This window comes from Pocillopora damicornis, chromosome 11 (genome assembly GCF_964200805.1).
Source record: "Pocillopora damicornis chromosome 11, jaPocDami1.2, whole genome shotgun sequence".
Lineage (NCBI taxonomy): Eukaryota > Metazoa > Cnidaria > Anthozoa > Scleractinia > Pocilloporidae > Pocillopora > Pocillopora damicornis.
Genome location: NC_142680.1, coordinates 4,220,406 through 4,245,696, shown reverse-complemented (window position 1 = coordinate 4,245,696; position 25,291 = coordinate 4,220,406). Strand labels below are relative to the sequence as shown.

Below are 25,291 nucleotides of genomic sequence, written 5' to 3'. Positions count from 1 at the left end.
GTTTAAAGATTATAGAAAATAATTATGACAACCCTGCAATGACTAATGATGTTCATACCGTGATGATATTTGTCTTAGGGAGAGATAAAAACAAGCTAGAGCAAATTAATACCTTTTGTTAGAAGTACTCCATAAACTTCCACTCTCAGTGCCTTCCATCCGTAATATGTTTTTGGTTGAAAGCGGATATACTTTGCACTTGCAAACTCCTGTAGACTGTTCTTTACGATACCATTTTGATTTGAGTTTCCGGGAAAGACCTATAGTTTGTGGTACAAAATGTGAAATCATTATGTCAAAATATTCTTAATACTACTGCTTAACAGACTGCTCTTAAGTAACAACTATTTACATGTCTCTAATGGCAATGGGAAGACTTAGTTTCTGTTGCTTCTTTTTGAGCAACTTTAACGTTGTGGCCATTCAAAATTTTCTTGATGGGTTCCGTAACGCCCTGAATGTAAGGAATAACAGCAAAACCAGTCGCTGGTTCCCTTTCCCTTCACCCTCTTGATGAAAGGGAACCAGCGACTGGTTTTGCTGCTATTCCTTACATTCAGGGTGTTACGGAACCCACAAGAGAATTTTGAATAGCCACAACGTTAAAGTTGCTCAAAAATCTATTCGGACTTTGGGGCATATTTCGCCAAACCTAAGGATCCTGTCACGAAAGAACAACGAGCCGACGCCATTTATTCTATTCCTTGCGATGACTGTTATAACGAATACATCGGACAGACCAAACGTCGGTTTGGTACACGTTTAAAAGAGCACCAAAAAGCGTTTTTCTTTTGGAAAAAGGAAATTCGGCTTTATCTGAGCACACATGCCCAACTAGCCATACAATTGGGTGGGATAATTCTAAAATTATCACCACTAATCGGCGTTACCACCAGCGCCTTTGTTTGGAGGCTTGGCATATTAACTCCGCCCACGCTCCTTTAAATCGTGACGATGGCGGTTTGCTTCCTGACGCCTATTTACACCTCGTCAGAAAAAAGGGCGCTAATTAGTGGTCATATAAAAGGACCTCTTGTTGCAACGTTTAGATCACCCCTGGTGAAGGCACTAGACAGGAGTGTCGAGACGTTGGGTCTATGAATTGTAACTTCTTCGCTTACATTCATTAAATCTACAAACCAGAGTAGCATCAAACCATGTCTGATTTTCCACCTGGTTGCCGTGTGAACTTTAATATATTTTAACACAAAACCAGTATGTGATTCTGTATATCACTTGTGGTCAATAACCTAAAGGAAGAGGTACATCTAGTTTTTGAGAGATTATGATACAACAACCACTTGTTGGACAAGCACCGAAAAAAAAGACATTTTGGAAAGTACGTTCACACAATGTTTTTTATTCTCTTTGATATCGATTATATTCTCTCTAAAACAACAAGACTGAGTCTTGACCAAGTAAACATTTCATTAGTCTCCCTCATATTGACTCAAAAATAGAATCAGTGTTCTAGGACCTACATACTTTTGGCTTTTATGATATTTACATGAATTTTCAGAAGAGTTTTATGGCGGAGCTCAAAGCGCGTGCAGCGTAGCCCCATAATTATACAAAATAGTAGTAACCCATCAAGCCACAAAAAAGTGGACTTATGACCGTGCAGTCATTCATGTCTTTATCCGCAGTTCAAATATATGACTTTCATATATTCTTAACCATTTATTCATCACTTCACGGGTTTATTTAGAACCAACTTCATGACCAGCTCCCAGTTGGCTTGTTAGCTCAATTGGTAGAGCGCTGCACCGGTATCGCAGAGGTCATGGGTTCAAATCCCGTACAGGCCTGAATTTTTTTCAGGCCTTATTTTCACTACTGCCTAAGTAGTGCACATTACTGCGAGGATCACTTTCATTCATGTCACACAATTAACATTCATAACAAAGTTTCATTTAACATAGAATGTTTCAAGAACTTTCTTCATTTCTCTTCAAAATCATTAACTATTCCTGGAGCACAATTAAAGGAAGCAGGTTATTAAAAAATTATAACTTTTGATTCAGGTAATTATTTGATTATATATGAGTAACATTTCATGTTTTCACATGTAACAGGATGATCAAGCGGAAGATAGCCTCAGAAAGGATTGAACTCCACTATAAGAATTAGATGACTAATTTGGAAACTTGAACACTTGGTAAATACACCTTGGCTTGCAATTCTGATGATTACAGTTTGCTGAGGTAATTGAAATATTAGTCCCCATGCAGGAACCTTCCACATGACCTGTGCAGTCATGTGCTTTGAGATAACTTTAGAAAATGTAATTGTGTCAGTAGAACTATTGTAAATACAGTACCACCTAATGACAAAAATAAATGATTTCCTGTGAGCATGAACACTTGGGAGAAGTTATGGTGGTAATTGACCCTTTTTTGCCAGGATGCATAGGGTCTGATGATTGTAATGTATATATTTTGGCTTTCAAACCTTCAACTTTTAATTAATTGTAACTGTTTACCAGCCCTCAAAAGTTGAAGCAGGTGAGTGAATAACCTGACTTCCTTTGTTTGGAATTGTGTGATTATATTATTTTGCTGTGTAAGTTACCATACTGTAAAATGTAGTATTATTATTTAGATTGCATTAAATATACTAGCTCAAGCTTTCATTAATAAATGGTGTTTCTTACCAATGGTCCTACCCAAACTAAACATTGAAATAAGGAATTGGTCACAAGATATGTGAGTTTAAAAGGGTGGGAATCTGGAAAAACAAGGATCCTCCTTTAATTAGGACTGAAATTAATGGGGGCCCTCCTATGTTAATTCATGTTTTTAATTTGACCTGCCTCCTCCCCTGTAATGTTTAGGGCACATAGATGAAGAGAACATTTTTGTATTTTGATGCATCAAAGTTAAATTACCAGTAGTTGGGGTCCACATGATGCACAAAGCAAGAATATAAAGCTTTAGCTTAATGGGTCAAAAAATTAAAATAAGAGAGTTTTGCAGACCATGTCTGAATTTTTATCCTGGCTTTGGATATTTATTCAAAAAACATAGTCACTATCAGTCTCATTCACTCTCACTTTCCAATGAACTTGTGGAGAGATGATAACCTCATTATTTCTTTTCATGTAGAAAGGAAGGCTTACCCTCTTACCATAGATATTTCTGTTGGGAATTATCAGTACAAACCTGGTCTAATTTTTACATGAAGGTGATTGTTCCAGGTAGGCTAACCTTAAAAATTAGTTGTGAGAATTTCTTGAACCTGTCGTTGTACGTCTTGAATGTTTGACCCAATCTTACCTCACTAAATAGAAACACAAAATGTAATTTGTGATAATTGGTATTGACATAAATTAATATTTTGCCGACACGGAACAGAGAACTGGGTGCGAGCGTAGTACGCGGAGGCTCATGGGTAGTATGTTTGTAAGAAGAGGTCGTTGAGAAACTTGTGGCATTCTACGGTCAGCCTTGCCACTAGCACTTTCCCATAAGGTTTATTTCTTGTCTTCATCACTTTTCCTTGCCAAGTTATGGACGAAGCACACGCCGGGCTGGTGAGCGCTCTGAAGCGGAACAATCAGTGTCCACAAATATGGCGTTTGTGACCGTGTGGTTTTTAGAGAAGCCTGGAACTGAATTTAACGCCTGTTGAAAACTGCCTCAGAGCGGTCCTGGAGTTAGTCCGAAGGCGCCAAAACTCAAATGTGCTGAAAGTACACAGTTTTCCCGTCATTTTGATACTAAATATGCCATGGTTTCTTCGATGTTCGCTTAGCAAGAGACAGTAGAGAAAATAGTAAAAGAAAAGGTAAGGTTTATTTGTCGTTTCTATCGTATTTTTGGCTAGGATAGTTTTTTAAGTTTCTCTACTTATCCGAGAATTTGTGCTACGAACCGAAACTTCAAAGCCTTGACAAAAGCTCTATGATTTTTGTTTTCCTAATTTTGCCTTCTTTCCTTAGTTTTTTATGAGTTAATTTCTAGGATGCCGCACACAAAGAACACGCGCTTTAACTTGGCTCAATTCATGAAAGATCGCAAGGTTGCAAGGGAGAAAGCTGTTGATGAAAATCGCAAGCTATCGGCAGAGTACAAAAAAGTCCAGCGAGCCCAAGAAAAGGTGAGATAAATTTGTCCAGTATTAATGTTTTGGGAAGATTTTTATTTTCAATATCAGAGAATATTGTAACAAAGGATTATAGGAAAGTGGTGGAGGTCCATGTGTAGGGAGGCTTGAATTTCAATTTTGACAAAGTAAAGAAATTCAATTGTATAATAATTGCTTTCAGTTGGCCACAGTCAGGGAACACTTCAAAGACATAACAAATGAATTAGAAAATATTCCTGTGAGTATACTCTTGATTCTTTATTGTGGTTGTTTTACCAGTACCAGTAAGTATGCAGCAAAAAACCGCTGGGTGCAACCTCCAACTAAGTCTGTAGGTTTGCATTGATTAGTGGTTGGATGAGGTTTAATTTTATGCCAAATTTTATTAATATTGTGAACAGAAAAATATTCAATTTTGTAAAAATAAAAAAAATATTTTGCAAGTTCAATTTCGGTGAACTAACCACTTAACACAGAGTCAGTGCCAGAATGACAGCCATGGTCAGGCTTCTATGCCGGTACCTATGCAAGAAACCTGAGCGAGTGCCTGTGTTCATTTGGTCAGTAAAGACTGTCATAAATGACAGTGTCTCTAAATTGTAAACATCAACATATTGAATGTAAGATTTGGCTAAATATCTATTTTGTTATCATCCAACCACATCTAATTTAAATAATTGTGTTACTACCCAGTGTCTAATTTAGCAATATTTTAGTCACAGGGACAGGTATCTCAGGCACCAACAAGAAGCCCTACTGCACTTGTTAATGGAGAATCAACACTTGGACCAAGGACGGCAAGAAAAAGGAGGCATGAAACCATTGAAGCTGCTGCCAAAATTCATGGGAGCTCAAATGAACATTCCTCAGCCTGTTTCGAGGGAATGTTTGACACTCTGCAAAAGAGATGCCAGTTAAATAAGTTAACAAAATATGTGACAGAGAACAAGCAGTTGACCAATAGAATAGTTTGTAAAGAGTATAAGAAGAGTGTGTTAGAATTTGAAAAGTCAGATGACAACATTGTTCGAAGTATTGCAACATATTATGCAAGTGGTGTAATGGGGAAACAAAAGTACAAAAGTGTAAGACTGGTGCTTTCAATGAAATCAAATGAAGGCAAACCAGGGAAAATAACAAGTATTTCAATTTGTAAAGGCTGTAAGGTTCCAAAGCTTCTAACTTATAGTAACCTTGTAGAACAGTTAAAAAAGATTGACATTGGGACTGTTCATGAAATTGACCCAGACTATCTAGAGGGCTTAGAAACTGAAAACCAAGTCAATGATGCATATAGAGACTTGAGACAATACCCACCACTTGCTGTGTCCTCTTAATAAATGTGATGGTGAAAGGCGTTTCAGAAGTTATGGAAACTTTTGAAGTTCCTTTTCTTGTTCCTTTACTCTGCTTAATAAGGAATTCTCGGACTGAGTCTCTGCTTAGCTCAGATATTTGGGCAAAATCTCGAATCAGTCTGTTCTCTCTGTTATAGTAGATTATATCTGTGTGTTTTTCTTCGTTGTGCACAACACCATAAGCGGAACGGGCCTTTTTAACCATCTGTAAAATTAAGGAAAATATTTCCGAGGACATCGCCCTTTTAAACTCTACAGTCCAAGCGCTTCGGGCCTTCATTCTTGGACTGAGGCGCCTATGGAGCATCTTAAGCCACATCTTCACTTCTCCTTCCAGGAGTGCTGTCGCTGGAATTTGTGACATTTTAGCTCGTTTCAAAGAGCTTTGGCCCACACGGTTTTTTTCAAAAATTGAAGTGAGAGCTGTTTTTACTTCTTCTTCAAACAAAAAGAAATTATCGACTTCATCACGTAAAGGACGAAGAGCCACAATAGCATTCAAAATGCTATTTCAGCCGCCATTTTGAAAACTGCTTTGTACTTTTATTCGCATTTCCGCTGTACAATCTCAAACAACAGCGGGCGACAAAGTGCCACTTCACGGCACGCGCCAGCCCGGCGTGGCAGGCGTCAGATGTCAGAGATTAAAAGGTTGAAACGCGATTCCGTTCCTCACTTCAACAAAAAGAGCAACGAGGAGCAGTACAAAGCTAACAAAGCTATTAAAGATGCTGTTGAAGACGCCCAGATTGCCCTCGAAAGGAACGACGTCGAGAAGATCAAACAAGCCTTGGATAAAGGTATGGAGCTGCTTCAAGAGCGTCAAAAATTAATTTTACTGGCTGATAAATCACAGTACGGGTGGAAGACGGTCCTCGAATACAAGCACCATGATCTCGCAGACGACGAAGAAGATGAGAAAAAGATATACAGGGCCGAATCCAGAGCAGCTAGGTCCACGAAGCGTTTCACATCTCGCTCGACCCGGCAATGAAGTAATGTTACATCGACTTCAACAACTCCGCAGTTTTTCCGCCTTACAGCTACCCAATTTGTTTTCGCGTGTAAACCCGCAGCTTTCGTCCCAGAGTTCGTCTTCTGGTTTTTGCTTTGCTTGTGGCAAACCCGGGCATTGGAGGGTTTTCTGCCCTAATTTACGGTTTGATGTTCTTTCTAATACCGGTCAGAATCCCAAATGACTCACTTCGGACGTCGATTTGGAACAAGGCCTTGTTCTTGAGGATAGCGATGAATTAATTTTTCTTCGTGTCAATGGAAATTCTTTCGAGGTTAAATCCGGCGATGATTACTCGTCCGTTAAAGGACGGCTACGTGGAGTCCTCGCATTCTGGAACGACATTCACGCCCCTCAATTTATCCTGGATGTTATTGATTATGGCTATAAATTACCGCTTCTCCAAATTCCTCCGCCCTTCACAGCTAAAAATAACAGTTCGGCTTTGGAGCAGGCACCTTTTGTCGAAAGTGCCATTCACGATCTCTTTATCAACGGTTGCGTCACTGAAGTGTTTGAAGCTCCTGTTATCATCAATCCTTTGTCCGTATCTGTTCAAAAATCAGGCGAAAAGCGTCTAATTTTAGACCTTCGCCACGTTAATCAGTTCCTTTACAAATGCCGATTCAGGTGTGAGGTTTTGTCTATTGAAACCAAATGCGTTTGGGAGCCCACTCAGGTTATTACTTGGCTCGGAGCCGTTCTCAATACTTCCACTTCTGAAGTTTCTGCCACTGCTAAGCGAATTACCAGTTTACAAGAAGATTTAGCGACTCTTTTGGCCATTCCCTCGTCTTGTCATCCAGTTCGGAAGCTTGCCTCTGTTTGCGGAAAAATAATATCTCTTGGCCCCTGCGTTGGTAATGTCTCTAGGCTCATGTCTAGAAATTTGTTCGCAGTCATCAATACCGCGCAAACCTGGAACTCTTACGCTCGTCTTTCGTCTGAAGCTCTGGCTGAGCTGGTTTTCTGGAAGTCTAATGCGGCAAGTCTTAACGGCATACCTATTTGGCCTGTCAGGTACAAGCCTTCGAAGATCGTCTATTCCGATGCTTCTGGCTCAGCTTGCGGCAGTTTCATCGAGTTCGAGGGGAAGATGTTTCATCAAAACTGGGCAGATTTTGAGAAAGCTCAAAGTTTCACATTCAGAGAGTTGTTAGCCGTGTCTTTATCAGTGAAAGCCTTCGTGGAGTCATTGAGAGCCCAAACAGTCACGTGGTTTACGGATAATCAGAACGTTGTCCAGGTCGTTAATTCAGGGTCTAAGACTCCAGCATTACAAGAGCTTGCAATGGATATCCATCGTAGTTGTTTGCTTAGTGCTATTAACATCGATATGCAATGCATCCCAAGAGACCTAAATAGTGCGGCGGACGATATAAGCAATTTCATTGATTATGACGACTACACGATCAACGATACGGTCTTCAGTGTTCTTGACGACTTATGGGGTCCACATACCTGCGATAGGTTCGCTTGTTCCTACAATGCCAAAGTCCAATGCTTTAATTCAAGGTTTTACCAGCCTGGTTCGAGTGGCGTTAATGCGTTTTCTCAGGATTGGTCTCATCATAATAACTGGCTGTGTTCCCCTGTGTATTTAACGTGTAAAGTTATTAAGCATATGGAGCTGTGCTGTGCTCAAGGTACTCTGATCGCTCCCCTTTGGAAGTCAGCCCACTTCTGGCCCATCCTGTGTTCGGTTGGTTTCCATTGGAGTACATTTATCCATGACTGGGTTATCCTGCCTAACTCTCCTAAGTTGTTCATTAGAGGAAAAGCTAAGAACTCTATTTTTGGTAGCAAGCCATTGGCTTTCGTTTCGTTAGCTCTACGTCTTGTCTTTAGCATCATTCCCTGATTAGATTCCGAGTTATCTCGTAAAAGTTTTCTAGTTCCTTGTGCTTGATTCCATTCGGGCTAGAGTTCGCTGCTGTCTCCACTATGTACCGATAAGGCGTATTATATTTGCGCAAAGTACTTATTATTTGTTGATAATCATTTTCTAAGTTAAACGTGTTAGGCCTTAGAGAGGCATCCAGGAGAGGCCCTAGAGGGGCGATTTGTCATATGTATTTTCATTTTGTACCCTAGAGGGGTATTTTCTGTTGGCATTGTGCAGACGCCCTAGAGGGGTACGTCCACTAGAATAGCATGGTTTTTTCTCTTGTATCGTTTTACGCAGAAGTGTATTGCCTGATCGGCAAAGTGGTCTTCCTGAGTGATGACAGTGAGTTGAATGTAATTCAGCATTGTGTGCATTGCTGCCTGTCTCATTGATGTTTGTCCCTTTTTTCTTTTTTTTTATCCTTAGATATCTTCACTTCCGTTTTCTGGTCTTCAGAGGCCCAAAATTCCCCGAGAGTGGATCAGCTAATGGAGAATCTCAAATCTACCGTGCTTGCTTCCAGAGCATCTGGGACATTCGCAAATTACTTGAGGGCGTTTAACAAGTGGAGACCCTTTGCTAGTGATGTCTTGGGTACCTCGGAGTTTCCAGTCAGTCCAATCGACCAACGCGCCCATGCCTCAACCTTTGAGTGTGTTCGGTTGTGTAGTGAAGGCAAAATATTTATTTGCTCTCCTTTTGAGGTGTGCGTCAAAATTTCTAAGTCATCACAGGCTTAAACTACAGGTTTTCAGGAAATCTGCATGTGCATGTGTTTTCAACATATGAAACTGGGATTATGACTACTTCAAAAGACTTCACTACATGCCATTAGGTACAGGCGGGTGTTGTAAAAAAGTTTCCTTAGCTTTTTCATTAGTACACATTTCTTTTCCTAAGGATTTTGTTTACCCAGCCTGTGGTGAATTCGAATTTTTCAACCAAATTTTATTATTTTTTAAAATATTATTAGATCTCCTAGTATCAGTCAATATTCATGTAATAAAAATAATTACATAAAATCTCGAAGATGTAAAGCACATTATTTTTCTCTGATCCTCCTAACATTTTACCATATGAAAGTTTTTTGCACAACTTATGCATCAAATTTTAGTTATCAAATATTGTATCCTTCTTAAAACTAGTTTTATCGGAGTAAGAAGGAGTTACCGGGCACAAGTATGGCTTTCACAATGATAGTTTTGAGGTTTGAAAAAACGTCACTGCCTACCAAAATCCTTAGTTCCTTTGCCCTGACAGCCTCACCTCATCAAAACACTGCCAACAGGAGCGATTTGCCAATTATTGATACAGACAAGAGAGCCTATTCCCACATAGATCCTCCTCGATCCTGTTAGCTTACTATGGACCTGGCATTTCAAACATTGTGTAATTATGCCACAAGTTTTCCATTTCCCTAACTAATTATTTTGCAATAGCGTTCATATGTTGCGGAAAATGGTTAGGTTGAAATATAAAACAAAGACTTGCTAGTAGATAGTCAGATGAAAACGTTTTACATATCAATAAAATGTATTGTTGCCTTTCATGTTAAAATGTTGCAATAACTCCACCTCCCAGTAAATTCAGTTCTTTGTAAACATGAGAAAATACCATCTAAAGCTTTTCAACCAATTTGATATAGCCAATAAAAACACCAACTCGACTTTTAAACTTAAGAGAAAACTTGATTGATCTTTGGAATTGATTTCTGTGATGTAACAATGAAATCCAGGTATTAGCTCAAGTTTTCTTAAAGACACCCACATTACTTGCAGTTACAGCTGAGGTTATCGAATTAAATAACAGGAAAAATCTCAAAAAGACGTCGCGTATTACCAGCCAGAGGACAATCATGAAACATGAAACATGAAACAAGAGTAGCCAAAAGCGAAAAAGTTTTAAAAAATTACACAGGTTCAAACACGAGATAAAATTGGTTTATTTTTAATTTTCTACGCTAAACAGGAGGTTAAAATGTTGGGGAAAAACGGTGGGGTAAGCAGTCATACCTGGCAACTTCAATAGAAGATATAAAAGAAGCCTATACGATTCTGGCGTATTGTTTTACTGACTCGCTGTGCTCACTGCACGTGTATACACCTCAATCCTAATGCAAAGTACTTTACTGTCGTTTCTTTCAATTTTGACCCATTTTCCCAAACCGAAATTGTAAGTCACGCTCAATAAAATTACAATTTATTCATTCAGTATAATGAAGAGCTGGGAAATAAACTAACAAGAGCTCCACTTTCAGGCTTGGCTAAATCTATACATTACAAACTTACCCTATCAACATTGTTTTCTTGGTAAGTGACCACAGTTATACCATCCATTGATAAGCGAATCTTATACTTTGTTGTCCACTCATTAATACCATAAGCTCCTTGAGTAGCAACAGCACAGATAACATACTCATACAGAAGGTCAATCTGCAGGTAGTCGGCAGGATCGGAATTAGTCTTGGGTGCCCAACCTCGGTTACTTCCATTCAGTCGAGCATAAGAGGGTATATACCCAGAACTATAATGCGATGAGGCGGAGAAGCTGCTGTCTGGAATTCTTCCACCACTAGCCAGACCAATAGCTTTCAATTCACAACCTGCAAGGTTAGGTCACTTATCTGAGTAACAAACATACCTCACCGAAATGAATCAGACAGCAAGTGTAAAAAAACTTCTTTAAAAAATAGAAAAAAATAATTATGCCTACCCTACAATATACAAATAATGCTCATACCGTGATGATATTTGTCTTAGGGAGAGATAAGGACAAGCTGAAGCAAATAAATACCTCTTCTTAGAAGTAGCCCATAAACTTCCACTCTTAGAGCCTTCCATCCGTAATATGTTGTTGGTTGAAAGCGGATGTATTTTGCAGTTGCAAATTCCTGTAGACTATTTTTTACGATGCCATTTTGATTTGAGTTTCCGGGAAAGACCTATAGTTTGTAGTACAAAATGATAAATCATTATGTCAAAAGGTTCTTAATACTATTGCTTCACAAGCCGCTCTTGAGTATCAGCTAACACAAGAGTTTTATATGAACTTACCCTGTCAACATTGTTTTCTTGGTAGGTGACCATAGTGGTACCATCCATTGATAAGCGAATCTTATACTTTGTTGTCCACTCATTAATACCATAAGCTCCTTGAGTAGCAACAGCACAGATAACATACTCATACAGAAGATCAATCTGCAGGTAGTCGGCAGGATCAGAATTAGTCTTGGGTGCCCAACCTCGGTTACTTCCATTCAGTCGAGCATAAGAGGGTATATACCCAGAACTATAATGCGATGAGGCGGAGAAGCTGCTGTCTGGAATTCTTCCACCCCTAGCCAGACCTATAGCTTTCAATTCACAACCTACAAGGTAACGGCACTCATCTGAATAACAAACATACCTCATTGAAATGAAACAGACAGCAGGTGTTAAAAAACTTCTTTAAAACTTAGAAAAAAAAAAACGCCTACCCTACAATAAACAAATAATGCTCATACCATGATGATATTTGTCTTAGGGAGAGATCAAAACAAGCTGGAGCAAATAAATACCTCTTCTTAGAAGTAGCCCATAAACTTCAACTCTTAGAGCCTTCCATCCGTAATATGTTGTTGGTTGAAAGCGGATGTATTTTGCAGTGGCAAATTCCTGTAGACTATTTTTTACGATGCCATTTTGATTTGAGTTTCCGGGAAAGACCTATAGTTTGTGGTACAAAATGATAAATCATTATGTCAAAAGGTTCTTAATACTATTGCTTCACAAGCCGCTCTTGAGTATCAGCTATTAACATATCTCTAAAGGCTGTGGAAAGACTTAGTGTCAGTTTCAGAACCAACACAAAGCAAGTATGTAACCCTGTATATCACTTTGGGTTGATAACATAAGGAAGAGATACATGTAGTTTATGAGAAATTATGATACAACAACCACTTCCCGGATAAACGCCCAAAAATATGACATTTCGAGACACTTTTACACAGCGCTTTTATTTTCTGTTGCATCGAGTACATACTCTATTAAACAGCAAGAATGAGTCTTGACCAATTAGATACTTCTCTCTTCTCCTTCCTTTTCACTCAAAACTTGAATCAGTGTTCTAAGAGCTATATACTTTTGGCTTTTATGATATGTACATGAATGTTCACAAGAGATTTATATGAACTTACCCTGTCAACCTTGTTTTCTTGGTAGGTGACCATGGTGGTACCATCCATTGATAAGCGAATCTTATACTTTGTTGTCCACTCATTAATACCATAAGCTCCTTGAGTAGCAACAGCACAGATAACATACTCATACAGAAGATCAATCTGCAGGTAGTCGGCAGGATCAGAATTAGTCTTGGGTGCCCAACCTCGGTTACTTCCATTCAGTCGAGCATAAGAGGGTATATACCCAGAACTATAATGCGATGAGGCGGAAAAGCTGCTGTCTGGAATTCGTCCACCACTAGCCAGACCAATAGCTTTCAATTCACAATCTGCAAGGTTAGGTCACTTATCTGAATAACAAACATAACTCATCGAAATGAAACAGACAGTAGGTTTTAAAAAAACTTCTTTAAAAATTAAAAAACAATACTTATGTCTACCTTACAATATACAAATAAAAGATGAAAGTGAAATGAGATCAAATAATGCTCATACCATGATGATATTTATTTTAGGGAACGATAAAATTAAGTAGAGCAAAAAGATACCTTTCTTTAGAAGTACTCCATAAACTTCAACTCTTAGAGCCTTCCATCTGTAATATGTTGTTGGTTGAAAGCGGATGTATTTTGCAGTGGCGAATTCCTGTAGACTGTTCTTTACGATACCATTTTGATTTAAGTTTCCGGGAAAAACCTGTAGTTTGTCGTACAAAGTGATAAAGCATTATGTCTAAAGGTTCTTGTACTACTGCTTCACGAGCTGCTCCTACGTATCAGCTATTTACATATCCATAATTGCTATGGATAGACTTAGTTTCTTTTCTTTCAGAACCAACACGAAGCAAGTATGTGACCCTGTCTATGACCTCGGGTCAATAACCTAAGGGAGAGGTACATGGAGTTTGTGAGAGATTATGATACAACAACCACTTGTTGGATAAACACCCAAAAATATGACATTTCGAAAACACTTTCACACAATGTTTTTATTTTCTCTTGCATCAATTACGTACTCTATTTAACAGCAAGACAGAGTCTTAACCAAGTAGATAATTCTTTTTTGTCCCTCCTCTTGACTCAAAATTTGAATCAGTGTTCTAGAAGCTATATACTTTTGGCTTTTATGATATGTACATGAATGTTCACAAGAGTTTTATATGAACTTACCCTATCAACGTTGTTTTCTTGATACGTGACCATAGTGGTACCATCCATTGATAAGCGAATCTTATACTTTGTTGTCCACTCATTAATACCATGTGCTCCTTGAGTAGCAACAGCACAGATAACATACTCATACAGAAGATCAATCTGCAGGTAGTCGGCAGGATCAGAATTAGTCTTGGGTGCCCAACCTCGGTTACTTCCATTCAGTCGAGCATAAGAGGGTATATACCCAGAACTATAATGCGATGAGGCGGAAAAGCTGCTGTCTGGAATTCTTCCACCCCTAGCCAGACCAATGGCTTTCAATTCACAACCTGCAAAGTAAGGGCACTTATCTGAATAACAAACATACCTCATTGAAATGAAACAGACAGCAGGTGTTAAAAAACTTCTTTAAAACTTAGAAAAAAATAATTACGCCTACACTACAATATATAAATAATGCTCATACCGTGATGATATTTGTCTTAGGGAGAAATCAAAACAAGTTGGAGCAAATATACCTCTTCCTTGAAGAAGCCCATAAACTTCAACTCTTAGAGCCTTCCATCCGTAATATGTTGTTGGTTGAAAGCGGATGTATTTTGCAGTGGCGAATTCCTGTAGACTGTGTTTTACGATGCCATTTTGATTTGAGTTTCCGGGAAAGACCTATAGTTTGTGGCATAAAATGATAAATCATTACGTCAAAAGGTTCTTAATATTACTGCTTCACTAGCCGCTCCTGTGTATCAGCTGTTTGCATATCTCTAATGGCTATGGAAAGACTTAGTGTCTGTTGTTTCAGAATGAACACGAGGCGAGTATATAACCCTGTATATTACTTTGGGTCAGTAATATAAAGGAAGGGGTACATCTAGTTTATGAGAAGTTATGATACAACAATTACTTGCTGGGTAAACACCCAAATTTATGACATTTCGAAACACTTTCACACAGCGCTTTCATTTTCTGTTGCATCGAATACATATTCTATTAAACAACAAGACTGAGTCTTGACCAAGTAGATACTTCTTTGTTCTCCTTTCCTTTGACTCAAAAGTTGAATCAGTGATCTAGAAGCTATATACTTTTGGCTTTTATGATATGTACATGAATGTTCACAAGAGATTTATATGAACTTACCCTGTCAACCTTGTTTTCTTGGTAGGTGACCATAGTGGTACCATCCATTGATAAGCGAATCTTATACTTTGTTGTCCACTCATTAATACCATGTGCTCCTTGAGTAGCATTAGCACAGATAACATACTCATACAGAAGATCAATCTGCAGGTAGTCGGCAGGATCAGAATTAGTCTTGGGTGCCCAACCTCGGTTACTTCCATTCAGTCGAGCATAAGAGGGTATATACCCAGAACTATAATGCGATGAGGCGGAGAAGCTGCTGTCTGGAATTCTTCCACCACTAGCCAAACCAATAGCTTTCAATTCACAACCTGCAGGGTAAAGTCACTTATCTGAATAACAAACATACCTCAACAAAATGAAACAGACAGTAGGTTAAAAAAGGAACTTCTTTAAAAATTGAAAAAATTATAATTATGCCTACCCTACAATGAACAAATAATGCTCATACCATGATGATACTTATTATAGGGAGAGATAAAATTAGCTAGAACAAATAAATACCTTTTGTTAGAAGTACTCCATAAACTTCCACTCTTAGAGCCTTCCACCCGTAATATGTTGTTGGTTGAAAGCGTATGTATTTTGCAATAGCGAATTCCTGTAGAGTGTTCTTTACGATGCCATTTTGATTTGAGTTTCCGGGAAAGACCTATAATTTGTGGTACAAAATGATAAAATGTCAAAAGGTTCTTGTACTACTGCTTCGCCTGCCGCTCCTGAGTATCAGCTATTTATATATCTCTAATGGCTATGGAAAGACTTAGTTTCTGTTGTTTCAGAACCAACACGAAGCAAGTATGTGACCCTGTATATAACTTTGGGTCAATTATCTAAGGGAGAGGTAAATGAAATTTGTGAGAGATTATGATAAAACAACCATTTCTTGTATAAGCACCCAAAAATATGACTTTCTGAAGACACTTTCACAGAATGTTTTTATTTTCTCTTGCATCCATTACATACTCTATTTAACAACAAAACTGAGTCTTAACCAAGTAGATACTTCTTTATTGTCCCTCCTCTTGACTGAAAAATTGAATCAATATTCTAGGAGCTATTTGCTTTTCGCTTTTATGATATGTACATGAATGTTCACAAGAGTTTTATATGAACTTACCCTATCAACGTTGTTTTCTTGATACGTGACCATAGTGGTACCATCCATTGATAAGCGAATCTTATACTTTGTTGTCCACTCATTAATACCATAAGCCCCTTGAGTAGCAACAGCACAGATAACATACTCATACAGAAGATCAATCTGCAGGTAGTCGGCAGGATCAGAATTAGTCTTGGGTGCCCAACCTCGGTTACTTCCATTCAGTCGAGCATAAGAGGGTATATACCCAGAACTATAATGCGATGAGGCGGAGAAGCTGCTGTCTGGAATTCTTCCACCCCTAGCCAGACCAATAGCCTTCAATTCACAACCTACAAGGTAACAGCACTCATCTGAATAACAAACATACCTCATTGAAATGAAACAGACAGCAGGTGTAAAAAAACTTCTTTAAAACTGAGAAGAAAAAAAATTACGCCTACCCTACAATATACAAATAATGCTCCTACCGTGATGATATTTGATGATGATAGCGCAAAGATATTTATTTTAGGGAGAGATGAAAACAAGCTGGAGCAAATAAATACCTCTTCTTAGAAGTAGCCCATAAACTTCCACTCTTAGAGCCTTCCATCCGTAATATGTTGTTGGTTGAAAGCGGATGTATTTTGCAGTGGCGAATTCCTGTAGACTGTTTTTTACAATGCCATTCTGATTTGAGTTTCCGGGAAAGACCTATAGTTTGTGGTATAAAATGATAAATCATTAGGTCAAAAGGTTCTTAATACTACTGCTTCACAAGCCGCTCCTGAGTATAAGCTATTTGCATATCTCTAATGGCTATGGAAAGACTTAGTCTCTGCTGTTTCAGAACCAACACGAGGCAAGTATGTAACCCTGTATATCACTTTGGGTCAGTAACATAAGGGAGAGGTACATGTAGTTTATGAGAAGTTATGATACAACAATTACTTGCTGGATAAACACCCAAAATTATGACATTTCGAAAAACTTTCACACAGTGCCTTTATTTTCTGTTGCATCCGTATATACTCTATTAAACAGCAAGAATGAGTCTTGACCAAGTAGATACTTCTTTCTTCTCCTTCCTTTTTGGCTCAAAAATTGAATCAGTGTGTTAGGAGCTATTTAGTTTTGGCTTTTATGATATGTACATGAATGTTCACAAGAGTTTTATATGAACTTACCCTGTCAACATTGTTTTCTTGGTAGGTGACCATATTGGTACCATCCATTGATAAGCGAATCTTATACTTTGTTGTCCACTCATTAATACCATAAGCTCCTTGAGTAGCAACAGCACAGATCACATACTCATACAGAAGATCAATCTGCAGGTAGTCGGCAGGATCAGAATTAGTCTTGGGTGCCCAACCTCGGTTACTTCCATTCAGTCGAGCGTAGGAAGGTATATACCCAGAACTATAATGCGATGAGGCGGAGAAGCTGCTGTCTGGAATTCTTCCACCATTAGCTAGACCAACAGCTTTCAATTCACAACCTGCAAGGTAAGGTCACTTATCTAAATAACAAACATACTTCATCGAAATAAAACAGACAGTGGGTTTAAAAAAAAGACTCCTTTAAAAATTAAAAAATAATAATTATGCATACCCTATATTATACAAATAATGCTCATACCATAATGATATTTATTTTAGGAAGATTTAAAATTAGGTAGAGGAAATAAATACCTTTTGTTTGAAGTACTCCATAAACTTCCACTCTTAGAGCCTTCCATCAGTAATATGTTGTTGTTTGAAAGCGGATGTATTTTGCAGTGGCAAATTCCTGTAGACTATTTTTTACGATGCCATTTTGATTTGAGTTTCCGGGAAAGACCTATTGTTTAAGGTACAAAATGATAAATCATTATGTCAAAAGGTTCTTAATACTATTGCTTCACAAGCCGCTCTTGAGTATCAGCTATTAACATATCTCTAAAGGCTGTGGAAAGACTTAGTGTCAGTTTCAGAACCAACACAAAGCAAGTATGTAATCCTGTATATCACTTTGGGTTGATAACATAAGGAAGAGATATATGTAGTTTATGAGAAATTATGATACAACAACCACTTCCCGGATAAACGCCCAAAAATATGACATTTCGAAACACTTTCACACAGCGCTTTTATTTTCTGTTGCATCGAGTACATACTCTATTAAAAAGCAAGAATGAGTCTTGACCAAGTAGATACTTTTCTCTTCTCCTTCCTTTTCACTCAAAACTTGAATCAGTGTTCTAAGAGCTATATACTTTTGGCTTTTATGATATGTACATGAATGTTCACAAGAGTTTCATATGAACTTACCCTGTCGACATTGTTTTCTTGGTAGGTGACCATAGTGGTACCATCCATTGATAAGCGAATCTTATACTTTGTTGTCCACTCATTAATACCATAAGCTCCTTGAGTAGCAACAGCACAGATAACATACTCATACAGAAGATCAATCTGCAGGTAGTCGGCAGGATCAGAATTAGTCTTGGGTGCCCAACCTCGGTTACTTCCATTCAGTCGAGCATAAGAGGGTATATACCCAGAACTATAATGCGATGAGGCGGAGAAGCTGCTGTCTGGAATTCGTCCACCACTAGCCAGACCAATAGCTTTCAATTCACAATCTGCAAGGTTAGGTCACTTATCTGAATAACAAACATAACTCATCGAAATGAAACAGACAGTAGGTTTTAAAAAAACTTCTTCAAAAATTAAAAAACAATACTTATGTCTACCCTACAATATACAAATAATGCTCATACCATGATGATATTAGTTTTAGGGAACGTTAAAATTAAGTACAGCAAAAAAATACCTTTCTTTAGAAGTACTCCATAAACTTCCACTCTTAGAGCCTTCCATCCGTAAGATGTTGTTGGTTGAAAGCGGATGTATTTTGCAGTGGCGAATTCCTGTAGACTGTTCTTTACGATACCATTTTGATTTGAGTTTCCGGGAAAAACCTGTAGTTTGTGGTACAAAAAGATAAAGCATTATGTCTAAAGGTTCTTGTACTACTGCTTCACGAGCTGCTCCTACGTATCAGCTATTTACATATCCATAATTGCTATGGATAGACTTAGTTTCTTTTCTTTCAGAAGCAACACAAAGCAAGTATGTGACCCTGTCTATGACCTCGGGTCAATAACCTAAGGGAGAGGTACATGGAGTTTGTGAGAGATTATGATACAACAACAACTTGTTGGATAAACACCCAAAAATATGACATTTCGAAAACACTTTCACACAATGTTTTTATTTTCTCTTGCATCAATTACGTACTCTATTCAACAACAAGACTGAGTCTTAACCAAGTAGATAATTCTTTTTTGTCCCTCCTCTTGACTCAAAATTTGAATCAGTGTTCTAGAAGCTATATACTTTTGGCTTTTATGATATGTACATGAATGTTCACAAGAGTTTTATATGAACTTACCCTATCAACGTTGTTTTCTTGATACGTGACCATAGTGGTACCATCCATTGATAAGCGAATCTTATACTTTGTTGTCCACTCATTAATACCATGTGCTCCTTGAGTAGCAACAGCACAGATAACATACTCATACAGAAGATCAATCTGCAGGTAGTCGGCAGGATCAGAATTAGTCTTGGGTGCCCAACCTCGGTTACTTCCATTCAGTCGAGCATAAGAGGGTATATACCCAGAACTATAATGCGATGAGGCGGAGAAGCTGCTGTCTGGAATTCTTCCACCACTAGCCAGACCAATAGCTTTCAATTCACAACCTGCGAAGTAAGGGCACTTATCTGAATAACAAACATACCTCATTGAAATGAAACAGACAGCAGGTGTTAAAAAACTTCTTTAAAACTTAGAAAAAAATAATTACGCCTACACTACAATATATAAATAATGCTCATACCGTGATGATATTTGTCTTAGGGAGAGATCAAAACAAGTTGGAGTAAATAAATACCTCTTCCTTGAAGAAGCCCATAAACTTCAACTCTTAAAGCCTTCCATCTGTAATATGTTGTTGGTTGAAAGCGGATGTATTTTGCAGTGGCGAATTCCTGTAGACTGTGTTTTACGATGCCATTTTGATTTGAGTTTCCGGGAAAGACCTATAGTTTGTGGTATAAAATGATAAATCATTATGTCAAAAGGTTCTTAATATTACTGATTCAGCAGCTGCTCCTGTGTATCAGCTATTTGCGTATCTCTAATGGCTATGGAAAGACTTACTGTCTGTTGTTTCAGAACCAACACGAGGCGAGTATATAACCCTGTATATCACTTTGGGTCAGTAATTGAGGGAGAGGTACATCTAGTTTATGAGAAGTTATGATACAACAATTACTTGCTGGGTAAACACCCAAATTTATGACATTTCCAAAAACTTTCACATAGCGCTTTCATTTTCTGTTGCATCGAATACATATTCTATTAAACAACAAAACTAAGTCTTGACCAAATAGATACTTCTTTGTTCTCCTTTCTTTTGACTCAAAAGTTGAATCAGTGTTCTAGAAGCTATATACTTTTGGCTTTTATGATATCTACATGAATGCTCACAAGAGATTTATATGAACTTACCCTGTCAACGTTGTTTTCTTGATACGTGACCATAGTGGTACCATCCATTGATAAGCGAATCTTATACTTTGTTGTCCACTCATTAATACCATAAGCCCCTTGAGTAGCAACAGCACAGATAACATACTCATACAGAAGATCAATCTGCAGGTAGTCGGCAGGATCAGAATTAGTCTTGGGTGCCCAACCTCGGTTACTTCCATTCAGTCGAGCATAAGAGGGTATATACCCAGAACTATAATGCGATGAGGCGGAGAAGCTGCTGTCTGGAATTCTTCCACCCCTAGCCAGACCAATAGCCTTCAATTCACAACCTACAAGGTAACAGCACTCATCTGAATAACAAACATACCTCATTGAAATGAAACAGACAGCAGGTGTTAAAAAAACTTCTTTAGAACTTAGAAAAAAATAATTACGCCTACCCTACAATATACAAATAATGCTCGTACCGTGATGATATTTGTCTTAGGGAGAGATCAAAACAAGTTGGAGCAAATAAATACCTCTTCTTAGAAGTAGCCCATAAACTTCCACTCTTAGAGCCTTCCATCCGTAATATGTTGTTGGTTGAAAGCGGATATATTTTGCAGTGGCGAATTCCTGTAGACTGTTTTTTACGATGCCATTTTGATTTGAGTTTCCGGGAAAGACCTATAGTTTGTGGTATAAAATGATAAATCATTAGGTCAAAAGGTTCTTAATACTATTGCTTCACAAGCCGCTCTTGAGTATCAGCTATTAACATATCTCTAATGGCTATGGAAAGGATTAGTGTCTGTTGTTTCCGAACCAACACGAAGGAAGTATGTAACCCTGTATATCACTTTGGGTCAATAACATAAGGGAGAGGTACATGTAGTTTATGAGAAATAATGATACATCAACCACTTCTTGGATAAACACCCAAAAATTTGACATTTCGAAACACTTTCACACAGTGCCTTTATTTTCTGTTGCATCGAGTACATACTCTATTAAAAAGCAAGAATGAGTCTTGACCAAGTAGATACTTCTTTCTTCTCCTTCCTTTTGACTCAAAAATTGGATCAGTGTTTTAGGAGCTATATAGTCTTGGCTTTTATGATATGTATATGAATGTTCACAAGATTTTTATATGAACTTACCCTGTCAACATTGTTTTCTTGGTAGGTGACCATAGTGGTACCATCCATTGATAAGCGAATCTTATACTTTGTTGTCCACTCATTAATACCATAAGCTCCTTGAGTAGCAACAGCACAGATAACATACTCATACAGAAGATCAATCTGCAGGTAGTCGGCAGGATCAGAATTAGTCTTGGGTGCCCAACCTCGGTTACTTCCATTCAGTCGAGCATAAGAGGGTATATACCCAGAACTATAATGCGATGAGGCGGAGAAGCTGCTGTCTGGAATTCTTCCACCACTAGCCAGACCAATAGCTTTCAATTCACAACCTGCAAGGTAAGGGCACTTATCTGAATAACAAACATACCTCATCGAAATGAGACAGACGGTAGGTTTTAAAAAAAAACCTCTTTTAAAATTAGAAAATAATAATTATGTCTACCCTATAATATACTAATAATGCTCATACCGTGATGATATTAGTCTCAGAGAGATATAAAAAAGGTAGAACAAATTAATACCTTTTGTTAAAAGTACTCCATAAACTTCCACTCTCAGCGCCTTCCATCCGTAAAACGCTGTTGGTTGAAAGCGGATGTATTTTGCAGTTGCAAATTCCTGTAGACGGTTTTTTACGATGCCATTTTGATTTGAGTTTCCGAGAAAGACCTATAGTTTGTGGTACAAAATCATAAATTATTATGTCGAAAGGTTATGAATGGTACCGCTTCAGAAGCCGCCCTGAAGTATCAGCTATTTACATACCTCTAATGGCAATGGAAAGACTTAGTTTCTGTTGTTTCAGAACCAACACGAGGCAAGTATGTGACCCTGCATATCACTTTGGCTCAATAACATAAGGGAGAGGTAAACGTAGTTTGTGACAAATTATGATACAACAACCGCTTGTTGGAGAAACACCCAAAAATATGACTATCCGAAAGTACTTTCACTCAAATTTTTTATTTTCTCTTGCATCGATTATTTACTCTATTAAACAACAAGACTGAGTCTTCACTAAGAAGATACTTCTTTGTTGTCCCTCCTCTTTACTCAAAAATTGAATCAGTGTTCTAAGAGCTATATTTTCGGAAAGACTTCAGTTTTTTAGGGGCTATACTTTTGGCTTATATGATATGTATATAAATTTTCACAAGAGTTTTATATGAACTAACCCTCTCAACGTTGTTTTCTTGGTAGGTGACCATAGTGGTACCATCCATTGATAAGCGAATCTTATACTTTGTTGTCCACTCATTAATACCATGTGCTCCTTGAGTAGCAACAGCACAGATAACATACTCATACAGAAGATCAATCTGCAGGTAGTCGGCAGGATCGGAATTAGTCTTCGGTGCCCAACCCCGGTTACTTCCATTCATTCGAGCATAAGATGGTATATACCCAGAACTATAATGCGATGAGGCGGAGAAGCTGCTGTCTGGAATTCTTCCACTACTAGCCAGACCAATAGCTTTCAATTCACAACCTGCAAAGCGAGGAACTTATCTCAATAAGAAACATACCTCATCGAAATGAAACAGACAGCAGGTGTAAAAAAACTTCCTTTAAAGTTAGAAAAAATTATTACGCCTACCCGACAGTGTACTAATAATGCTTATACCATTATGATATTTGTCCTAGGGAGAGATCAAAACAAGCTAGAGGAAATAAATACCTCTTTTTAGAAGTACTCCATAAACTTCCACTCTTAGAGCCTTCCATCCGTAATATGTTGTTGGTTGAAAGCGGATGTATTTTGCAGTTGCAAATTCCTGTAGACTGTTTTTTACGATGCCATTTTGATTCGAGTTTCCGGGAAAGACCTATAATTTGTAATAGAAATTGATAAATCACTATGTCAAAAGGTTCTTATACTGTTGTTTCAAAAGCCGCTTCTGCGTATCAGCTGTTTACATATCTCTAATGGCTATGGAAAGACTTAGTCTATGTTGTTTCGGACTCAACACGAAGCAATTATGTGACCTTGTATATCACTTTGGGTCAATAACCTATGAGAGAGCTACATGTAGTTTATGATAAATTATGATACAACAACCACTTGTTGGATAAACACCCAAAAATATGACATTCCGAAAACACTTTCACACAGTGTTTTGTTTTCTCCTGCATCGATTACATACTCCATACTCCATACTCTAAACAGGAAGACTGAGTCTTGACAAAGTAGATACTTCTTTGTTCCCCTTCCTCTTGACTCAAAAATTGAATCAGTATTCTAGGAGCTATTTACTTTTAGCGTTTATGTTATGTACATGAATATTGACAAACTTACCCTGTCAACATTGTTTTCTTGATAGGTGACCATAGTGGTACCATCCTTCGATAAGCGAATCTTATACTTTGTTGTCCATTCATTAATACCATAAGCTCCTTGAGTAGCAACAGCACAGATAACATACTCATACAGAAGGTCAATATGCAAGTAGTCGGCAGGATCAGAATTAGTTTTGGGTGCCCAACCCCGGTTACTTCCATTCAGTCGAGCATAAGAGGGTATATACCCAGAACTATAATGCGATGAGGCAGAGAAGCTGCTATCTGGAATTCTTCCACCACTAGCCAGACCAATAGCTTTCAATTCACAACCTGCAAGATAAGGTCACTTATCTAAATAACAAACATTCCTCAACGAAATGAAACAGACATCAGGTTTAAAGAAAACTTCTTTAAAAATTAGAAAAAAATATTTGTGGCTACCCTACAATATACTAATAATGCTCATACCGTGATGATATTCGTCTTATGGAGAGATAAAGACAAGCTAGAGCAAAGTAATACCTTTTGTTAAAAGTACTCCATAAACTTCCACTCTCAGTGCCTTCCATCCGTAATATGTTGTTGGTTGAAAGCGGATGTATTTTGCAGTTGCAAATTCCTGTAGACTGTTTTTTACGACGCTATTTTGATTTGAGTTTCCGGGAAAGACCTATAGTTTGTGGTACAAAATGATAAACTCTTGTGTCAAAAATTTTTAAATGCTACCGGTTAACAAGCCGCTCCTGCGTATCAGCTATTTACCTATCTTTAATGGCTATTGAAAGACTTAGTGTCTGTTGTTTCAGAACCAACCCGAAGCAAATTTGTGACCCTATATATCACTTCTGGTCAATAACCTAAGGGAGAGTTACATGTAGTTTGTGGAGATTATGATACAACAACCACTTGTTGGATAAACACCCAAAAGTATGACTTTCTGAAGACACTTTCACACAATGCTTTTATTTTCTGTTGCATCGATTGCATACTCTATTTAACAACAAGACTGAGCCTTAACCAAGTAGATACTTCTTTGTTGTCCCTCCTCTTGACTCAAAATTTGAATCAGTGTTCTAGGAGCTATTTACTTTTGGCTTTTATGATATGTACATGAATGTTCACAAGAGTTTTATATGAACTTACCCTGTCAACATTGTTTTCTTGGTAGGTGACCACAGTGGTACCATCCATTGATAAGCGAATCTTATACTTTGTTGTCCACTCATTAATACCATAAGCTCCTTGAGTAGCAACAGCACAGATAACATACTCATACAGAAGGTCAATCTGCAGGTAGTCGGCAGGATCGGAATTAGTCTTGGGTGCCCAACCTTGGCTGGTTCCATTCAGTCGACCATTAGATGGTATATACCCAGAACTATAATGCGACGAGGCGGAGAAGCTGCTGTCTGGAATTGTACCACCACTGGCCAAACCAATAGCCTTCAT

At 38.1% G+C, this 25,291-nt stretch overlaps 4 protein-coding genes across 5 annotated transcripts; 2 read left to right on the top strand and 2 right to left on the bottom strand.

Annotated features, from left to right (window-relative positions):
• Positions 1-38: 38 nt before the first annotated feature.
• On the bottom strand, positions 39-25,291 carry LOC149037091 (uncharacterized). The gene is made up of 25 exons (XM_089188393.1): positions 24,986-25,291; positions 24,365-24,512; positions 23,859-24,172; positions 23,241-23,388; positions 22,738-23,051; positions 22,084-22,231; positions 21,578-21,891; positions 20,957-21,104; positions 20,451-20,764; positions 19,831-19,978; positions 19,326-19,660; positions 18,705-18,852; positions 18,241-18,513; positions 17,075-17,388; positions 16,454-16,601; positions 15,924-16,237; positions 15,308-15,455; positions 14,801-15,114; positions 14,179-14,326; positions 12,522-12,835; positions 11,904-12,051; positions 11,401-11,714; positions 11,141-11,288; positions 10,636-10,949; positions 39-260 (listed from the first exon to the last, which is right to left on the bottom strand). The coding sequence occupies exons 1-25, from the start codon at positions 25,289-25,291 to the stop codon at positions 96-98; spliced, it is 5,847 nt and encodes a 1,948-aa protein (XP_089044519.1). The 3' UTR covers positions 39-95.
• Positions 3,527-5,462, top strand: LOC149037094 (uncharacterized). 2 transcript variants are annotated; one of them, XM_089186935.1, is made up of 4 exons: positions 3,647-3,786; positions 3,941-4,098; positions 4,268-4,324; positions 4,803-5,462. In XM_089186935.1, exons 2-4 carry the CDS (start codon positions 3,964-3,966, stop codon positions 5,421-5,423), a joined length of 813 nt encoding a protein of 270 aa, XP_089043061.1. In that variant the 5' UTR covers positions 3,647-3,786; positions 3,941-3,963; the 3' UTR covers positions 5,424-5,462. The 2 variants fall into 2 exon arrangements, with proteins under 2 accessions (XP_089043062.1, XP_089043061.1); XM_089186936.1 differs by lacking the exon at positions 4,268-4,324 and having other exon boundaries at positions 3,527-4,098.
• LOC149037093 (uncharacterized) lies at positions 4,320-5,993 on the bottom strand. The gene is made up of 2 exons (XM_089186942.1): positions 5,404-5,993; positions 4,320-4,982 (listed from the first exon to the last, which is right to left on the bottom strand). Exons 1-2 carry the CDS (start codon positions 5,806-5,808, stop codon positions 4,953-4,955), a joined length of 435 nt encoding a protein of 144 aa, XP_089043068.1. The 5' UTR covers positions 5,809-5,993; the 3' UTR covers positions 4,320-4,952.
• On the top strand, positions 6,074-8,721 carry LOC149037092 (uncharacterized). Its single transcript, XM_089186946.1, has one exon. It carries the CDS (start codon positions 6,079-6,081, stop codon positions 6,436-6,438), a length of 360 nt encoding a protein of 119 aa, XP_089043072.1. The 5' UTR covers positions 6,074-6,078; the 3' UTR covers positions 6,439-8,721.